General features: G+C 36.5%; 1 protein-coding gene across 1 annotated transcript; it reads right to left on the bottom strand.

The window, feature by feature from the left end:
* Positions 1–5,641: 5,641 nt before the first annotated feature.
* On the bottom strand, positions 5,642–7,961 carry LOC141426844 (uncharacterized). Its single transcript, XM_074086053.1, has one exon. The coding sequence runs from the start codon at positions 7,771–7,773 to the stop codon at positions 6,148–6,150; it is 1,626 nt and encodes a 541-aa protein (XP_073942154.1). The 5' UTR covers positions 7,774–7,961; the 3' UTR covers positions 5,642–6,147.
* Between the last annotated feature and the right edge of the window lie 604 nt (positions 7,962–8,565).

The following is an 8,565-nucleotide window of genomic DNA, read 5'->3' as shown; positions in this document are numbered from 1 at the left end:
TATTTGAAAGGGTTAAATACTTACAATTGAAAGATACGGAAAACTATGATAAAACCTTCACGATTCCAAAATATTTACATGATGATTTTATTTGGTGGTTAAACCATATTGACCATTCAATCAATTTGATACGTGATGCTAATTATGCTACTGAAATATACTCTGACGCATCCATGAGCGGATGGGGCGCTGCCTGTGGCAGTCAAAGGGCTCATGGTTTTTGGTCTGCGGACGAAGCCAAGAAACATATTAATGAGCTAGAACTTATGGCGGCTTATTTTGCATTGAAAATTTTTGGTAATAAATTTCATGATTCGGAATTGCTTTTACGCATAGATAACAAAACTGCCATTGCGTACATAAACAGGATGGGTGGCATACAGTATCCACATTTAAATAAAGTCTCTAGAGACATATGGGAATGGTGTGAAGTTAGACATAACTTCGTATTCGCTTCATACGTAACATCAGCTGATAATTCAGTCGCTGACTTTGAATCTCGGCAAAGAAATGATGATACTGAATGGCAACTCAATAATCTTGCTTACAAAACTATTGTACAGAAATTAGGTAAACCGGATATCGATTTGTTTGCCAGCCGCATAAATCATAAATGCTCAAAATATGTATCTTGGCACGGGGATCCAAATTCAGTAGCTGTCGATGCCTTTACAATTAATTGGAGAGGATTTCGTTTTTATGCGTTTCCCCCTTTTTGTCTAATTTTAAAAGTGTTATCGAAAATTATAACTGAAACTGCAAGAGGCATTGTCGTGGTACCAAATTGGCCTAATCAACCTTGGTTTCCTTTATTTCATCGCCTACTTGATTCGGAGCTCATCATCCTAAACGCTGATCCTGATTTATTGTCCTCTCCTTCCAGAGTCCAACACCCGCTACACAGAACCCTGTCTTTGATGGCAGGAATTTTGTCCGGGAAGCGTTAGTAAGAAGAGGAGCTCCTATAGAAGCATTAGACATACTATTAGATTCGGTCTCTGTAAACACTTTCAAGCAATATCGATCTTGTCTGAAAGAATGGTACAACTTTTGTACTGAACACAATTATCATTACTTTGATTCGTCACCATTAATAATTTTGAGATATCTCTCGTTCATTTATAACAAAGGGAGTAAATACGGTACTCTGAACACTCACAGGTCAGCTTTGGCACTTTTGTTAGGCCAACAAGTGAGTGATGATTTGATTTCACGATTTTTGAAAGGAGTTTTCAGACGAATGCCTAGTGTGCCCAGATATAATTCCACGTGGGACACATCTATCGTGCTTAATTATTTGAATACATTAAATAATGAAAATATTTCTTTGGAAACTCTTTCTAAAAAATTGATTACTCTATTAGCTTTAGTGACAGCTCAAAGAATGCAGACTTTGTCGCTCATTAAAGTTTGTAATGTAGAAAAAACTGACACCAAAATTTGTATTAAAATTCCAGATTTCATAAAAACTTCTGGTGTAAACAGAACTCAACCTGTTTTGGTGTTACCATTTTTTCGAGAAAATCCGGAAATTTGTCCCGCAAGGACACTTGACTGTTATATAGATAGAACAGAAAACATAAGAAGAAATAATAATGTTGAGGAATTATTTGTTAGTTTTAAGAAACCTCATGCCAGAGTATCATCACAGACACTTAGTAGGTGGATAAAACTTATGCTTGAAGAAAGCGGAATAAACACATCAGTGTTCAATGCTTACAGTACGAGGCACGCTTCCACTTCTACAGCTCAAAGATTAGGAGTAAATCTTCAGTTAATACGAAAAACCGCTGGATGGAGTGGAGCCTCCCAAGTTTTTGCCAAGTTCTATAATAGACCGGTCATTGATGATACTCTGGTTGAAGAAAATTTTGCTAGATCAATCCTGTCGCAGGTTGATACATAAAATGTGATTAATGACGTAATTGATCTTAAAAATCACTTCAGTTAATTAAAAAACAACGTTGGATAATTAATATTTATTTTATTTCTATACTCTGAACATCTACAAGTTAATATAATCTCTCGGAAGAACAAGCGAAGTATAATTAACTATTAAAAGAAACTTACCTAAGGGAAGTTCAATAGTAATTATACGAGCTTGTTCTTCCGAGAGATTATGACAGGATAATCCCACCCAACCCAGCCCAATATCATATTCAATAAAATAAATATTAACTTGCAGGGAATAATACTTTAAACTGTATGACATGGCGGCGCGCCGGTCGGTAAAGGTGCGCTTGCTGTATGGTGGGGGTAAGGAAAAAGTTGCGTTCCGTTTTTTTTTTTTTTTTTTTTGAGCAGATACTCTAAATATTGTGACAACGGCCGTACGAGGACACTACTACAAGTTAATATAATCTCTCGGAAGAACAAGCTCGTATAATTACTATTGAACTTCCCTTAGGTAAGTTTCTTTTAATAGTTAAATATAGGATCAGGATCTATATGAAGGGAGGTGGCATAATTATATTTTAATATCATTAGAAACAATAAAGGACGCAATGGAGGAATAGATACATGAATTATTTGATGAAAGAAGGCAGAGAACGGATGTTGGTAATGGAATACTTTGTGATATAATACTATTGTACAAAGTAACACGGTCATAAAGTGGGCAAGATAAAATCAAGTGATTCAGATCACCTACCTCCGAACCACATTCACAAGCAGGGCTATCTATGATATTAATCTTCGCCAGGTGTTCCGGCGTGCAGACATGACCTAAACGCATTCTTATTAAAACACTAGTACTTCTTTTGCATAATTTAAACTTAAAAAACCAGGGTTTATTAGGGATGGAGGGCTGTATGCGGCTGTAACTTTTACCTTTCACGATACAACTTTGAGACCAACACTCTTGCCAGGAATGTTGGAGATATGTTCGCGGAAGATTAATTAAGTCATGAGTATAGTTTTTGTAGGGGAACATATCTCCATCTTCAATTGCTTCATTGGCAATTTTGTCAGCCTTCTCATTACCTTTGATGCCGCAATGACTTGGAACCCAAGAAAAAACTACTGAGAAACCTTTTAGAAAACACTGGAACAATTTAGTCTTAATTTCAATGATTACAGGGTATGATGGACTGGATCTACAGAATGGGTACTTTTCAAGAGCCTGCAGAGCACTAAGAGAGTCAGAGAAAAATAACAGCTTCCTTTAGCTTCATGATAAGTACATATTCTACAGCCTTTAGGAGGCCAAACGCTTCCCCAGTAAAAACTGAAGTCTCAGGCGGAAATTTAACAAGTTGTGTTATTTTATACTGACTATGATAGATGCCAACACCAGTACACCCAGAAGGCGATCTTTTCGATGCATCAGTGAAGATATAATGCCATTCCGGCCAAATACTGTAAACTTTGCTATTAAAATAAGTATTAGCACTCAAACTGCGTTTATCAATGTTTAAATTGTACTTAATGTTAGGAGAGAATATAAGAGCCTGATAGTCGCATGTAAATATAGGGAGAATGTGAGATCTATGAGTTGGAGCATCCAAAGAACGGAATTTTTGCAAACTTTTTACTAAACACGGAGAAGACTTATGCAACCAATAACGCGATGTACTGATATGTGAAGATAAATTTTCCAATTTATTTAGAATCGGATGTTGAGAATACTGAATTGAACGATATAAGTACTTATCTGATAAAAACTGTCGTCTTAGTTTGAGTGGCGGATCACAACACTCTACTTGTAAAGCATTTATTGGACTAGACTTCATAGCACCGGTAATTAACCTAAGGCATTTAGATTGAATTTGATCTAGTTTCTTCAAACCAGCGGAGTTAATTGGTTCTAATAAAAATGATCCGTAGTCTATCCTGCTTCTGATCAGGGCATTGTAAATTAATTTTAACGAAAATGGATGTGAGCCCCACCAAACACCCGATAAACATCGCAGAATATTTAATAATTTTTCACACTTTGCAACTATATACTCGCAGTGTGGAAGGCCCGACATCTTTGAGTCAAATATAACCCCTAAAAATTTTGCTTGATTTACTTGAGAAATCGGTTCATCATTATATAATATAGTAACTTCGGGAATTGCTCTCATTCTACTAAAAACCAATACCGAACTCTTGGTAGTTGATAACTCCATACCATTTGAACATAGCCAAGTGTATAATCGCGTTAATGCAGAGTTGACAATATCCGAGGCTTTAGCTACATTGTCATCAGAAAAGTAAATTAGAAGATCATCAGCATACTGTAAAATATTAACGGGGCTGTTAAGTGATACCTCTAGATCATGGGTGTAGACATTGTACAAAATAGGGCTTAAAACCGAACCTTGAGGTAATCCCTTCCAAACAACCCTGCTTAGTTCTAAAGAGCCTGCAGAAACGGTAATAAATCTTTCGGATAAGATACTAATAATGAAGTTAGATAAACAAATAGGAACTTTGAGTTTGTTGAGTTTTTCAAGAAGAATAGTTAAAAGAACATTATCATATGCAGAAGAAACATCAAGGAAAACAGAAATAGTGTTATGGTTAAGTGAAAGTGCTGATCTTATATCTGTCGTGAATATGGATAAGCTATCCATCGTGCTTTTACCTCTTCGAAACCCAAATTGGCTACTAGCTAATAGTCCGTTGGATTCCAAATACCATTCTAAACGATTCTTCACTAAATGTTCCGCCAGTTTAAGGAGCACAGAAGATAAAGCTATAGGGCGGTGCGAAGAAGCTTCTGTTGGGGATTTATTAGATTTTAATATTGGTAAAATTATTTGAATTTTCCATGACGGAGGAACGTTACCAGTGAGCAGAATGGTATTTATGATGTTTAAAAAATATGTCAATGCGCTATCACTAAGATTGCACAAGAAGGAATAAGGAATTCCGTCTTTCCCAGGTGAAGTCTTTAAGACCACGTAATATACCTTTAAGTTCTATTAAAGAAAATGGAGACTCAATACTTGGAGCAGATGGAAAATTATCAACTGAAGGGCAAAACGTAAATTGATTTAAGATAATTTCCTGAGGAACTGAAGCTGGCGCTAGCTGGTCTAAAAATGCATCCGTCAAAGATGGTGATAGTGAAGAGATATTAGTGTCACTAAAGGCTGATCTAAATCGTTTTATCTTCCGCCAAACCTCAGTTGAACTAGTTTGTGGCGAGATGGAAGTACAAAAGTTCCTCCAGCCCTGAATTTTTTTCTTTTTAAGAAGCTTCTTTGTACTGGCAACAATTTTAGAAAGGTTTGACAGGTTGTCAAATGTCATATCTGTAGCATAAATTAATTCAGCTTTTTTGCGGGATTTTATTGCTGATGTGCATTCACTATCCCACCAGGGCGGGGAAGGCAGTTTTTCTGATCTAGTGCTTTTAACCGGAAAAACTATATTCGCGGCGTCGGTTAATGATTTGGCAAAATCCTCAGCACACTTAACCTCATTTCCCGGAACAACATTGGGTAGGGAAGAAATTCTTTGCTCCACTTCTATGCTAAATTGGCCCCAGTTAGCATGTGTTAGAATATGTCTTAAACGAGGAGTACGCGGGCTCCGTTTTTGTATATTGAAAGAAGAGTTGTTTGGAATAGATATGACTATTGGGAAATGGTCGCTGCCAAAAGTTGATGAGAGGACATCCCATGAAAGAGAGGCCGCTAAAGTCGGGTAGTAATAGACAAATCAACTGCACTCACAGCAACATTTGGCTCGGTTCGACGCGTTGGGCTACCATTATTTATAAAACAAAGGTTGTGGTTATCTAGAATGTCTATTAAAATTTTACCAAAATGGTTTGAATTCGCACAACCCCATGATTGATGATGACAATTGAAATCACCAAGAAGAATAAAGGGTTTAGGGAGAGTGGATAAAATTGAATTTATTTCATTAAATATGATTGAAGATGGACAGGGAATATAAATAGAAACAACTAAAATATTATTAAGATGGGCAGCAACAATAGAATATTCAGCACTATGAGGAGGGAGAGGGAAAGGAGTAAAATAAAAAGAATTGTTGATGAGTAGAGCAACGCCGCCATACCCATCAGATCTATCTTCACGCAAAACAGAAAAACCAGAGATTTTAAAAAGAAAATCTGGTTTTAGCCATGTTTCTTGTAAGGCTACTGCAATTGGACTGTATTTGTTCAATAAGAAAAGCAGATCGCTTTTCTTATTGACTATGCTGCGGCAATTCCACTGAACAATCTTTAAGTGATTGTCCATTGTGGATGTTCAGGAACTGGGTCAAAATTTCAAATAAGGGGGCAACGTTGGACGGTGTATTTTTATTTGATTGTGTTTGTGTTAAATAATTTAATAAAGCAATTATAATATCTGAAGTACTTGGAGTGTTATTTTGATTATTATCAGCTGGCATGTTTTGATTGTTAGCAGCACAACCCTTACATGAAAGAGTCATGTTGTAATCTTTTATCAGAGCTTTATGGGCCTCTTGATCATAACCTTTAGATAGGATGTGGGCAGGTCTTGGCTTTTGCAAAATTGTTTTTTTGTAAGATTTTGTGGGGGAACTACCTGGGGTAGATAATTGATTTCCTGATTGCGAATAAGAGTTATTTTGGCCATGAGCTACCACATCTGCAAAAGATTTTGAAATAGCTGGATGCAGCTTTGAAGCTTCAGCATAGGAGATAGAAGAAGTTGCCATACTATGTTTAATTCTCTTTTGTCTGTCAAGTTCAGGGCAGGACCTACTATTTGCAAAGTGATGACCTGCACATAAGGAACAGGATGCATCGTCTGGTGTGATGTCGCAAGAAGACCCAGTGTGGCCTTGACCACACTTATAGCAACAAGGCTTAGATCTACATTGAATTTTGGTATGGCCGAAACGACAACAGTTGTAACATTGTATGGTGGGGAAAATATATAACTCGACTGGTAGGGCATTGTAGCACATAAAAACTTTTTTAGGAAGTGTTTGGCCATCGAAAGTAAGTACAACAGTTTGAGAAGGTTTCCATACTGGCGCACCTGAAACCATTACTTTGTAGTTTAGTCGTCTTACTTTTATTATTTCACCACAACCTATGGGAACTTTAATATTCTCAATGACTTCCTCAGGGCTCCAATTATCAGGCACCCCACGAATAAGCCCCATCCTGGTGATGTTAAAGGTAGGAATAAAAGCTCTCAGTTTATGGTTTGTCAAATTGGCATCTGAAATAAAAGCGTTTGCATCTATAAAGTTTGAGAATGCAACAGCAATTCTGTTCCTACCGATTCTTTTAACACTGCCATTTACAATGTTTTTGTACTTTTGTTTCAATAAGAAGTTGCCAAATGTAACTGGGTGTAAGGTGGTATTGTCAGAAGGTGATGTCTCAATGCGCTGCACATGAATGAGGTACGGAGAAGCATCTGATGATTGGTAGGTCTTTCTACCAATGGGGACCTTGCCTGGATTTTCTATAGTCGCATTCGTATCAACTAAATTCGGTGTTACTTTTTCAGGTATGACTGTCGGACTATCAGTGTCTGAATCACATTTGCAAGATTTATTAGGGTCAGTGCCACTGTTATTCCGATGTCTCGTTTTTTTGTTACACGTTTTGCAAATTTGACGAACAAAAGAGCGTTTACGCGAAGATGTTTTAGAATTTTCGGCCGATGCTGATGCGTGAGACGCATCGGAATCAAAGCCCATGACTGAGTCATTGTCATTGTGTATATCATTGGTGATTTCGTTATTGTTGTTTACAGTAACATAGCAAGCAGGTGATGGTGGTTGCACTGAAAATGAACCCCCAGGGTCTGGGGGCTCCTCTTTACTCATATTTACAATATAAGAATAAACTAACTACTTACCGAATATTCAGCTAGCACTACACTAAAATAAATATATATATACACAGAATCTAAATATTTTACTTTACACCTTAATTGATCCTATATTTACAGATAAAAAGAATATTAAAATGAATTTGCACAAAAAACGCGTCCGCCAAGTTTTACAGTTTCCCGCCTTTCAAGGAAAAAGTTGCGTTCCCGTTTTATGGCATTTTTTATTTTTTTTTTTGAGCAGATACTCTAAATATTTGTGAAACGGCCGTACGAGGACACTACTCACAAAAGTTAATATAATCTCTCGGAAGAACAAGCTCGTATAATTACTCTTGAACTTCCCTTAGGTAAAGTTTCTTTTAATAGTTAATTAGACAACCTTGTCTAACTAAGTTGCATAGAATATTGTATTGATACCGAGTGTTTGTTCGACATTTTTTTATTTGCTTAAATTAAAAGTGTTTGTGTATACAATAGATGTTTAATGAGTACGGCGTGAAAGGGGGTGACTTCATCTTGAAATAAATTCAGATGGCAGACCTTTGCAGTACGTATTTAGTAAAACTAACTAACATAGCATCCCGTGAAACATTACCAGATATATTTTAAGACACTTTTATAAAACTGTACAAGAACCAATAATTTTGGGTACATATTATCGACTGTGATAAACAATGACTCTTCATATTATTTCGCCTGCACAAAAGTATTTCAAGAAAGCTTTTCTACAAAAGTATAAATTGAAACTGTGGTTAATAAATCATATTTCAGTGGTTTTATTTTG

The sequence above is a fragment of the Choristoneura fumiferana genome, chromosome 3 (genome assembly GCF_025370935.1).
Source record: "Choristoneura fumiferana chromosome 3, NRCan_CFum_1, whole genome shotgun sequence".
Taxonomy (NCBI): Eukaryota; Metazoa; Arthropoda; class Insecta; order Lepidoptera; family Tortricidae; genus Choristoneura; species Choristoneura fumiferana.
The sequence above is the reverse complement of the archived record's forward strand: the minus strand, read 5'-3'. Positions and strand labels throughout refer to the sequence as shown.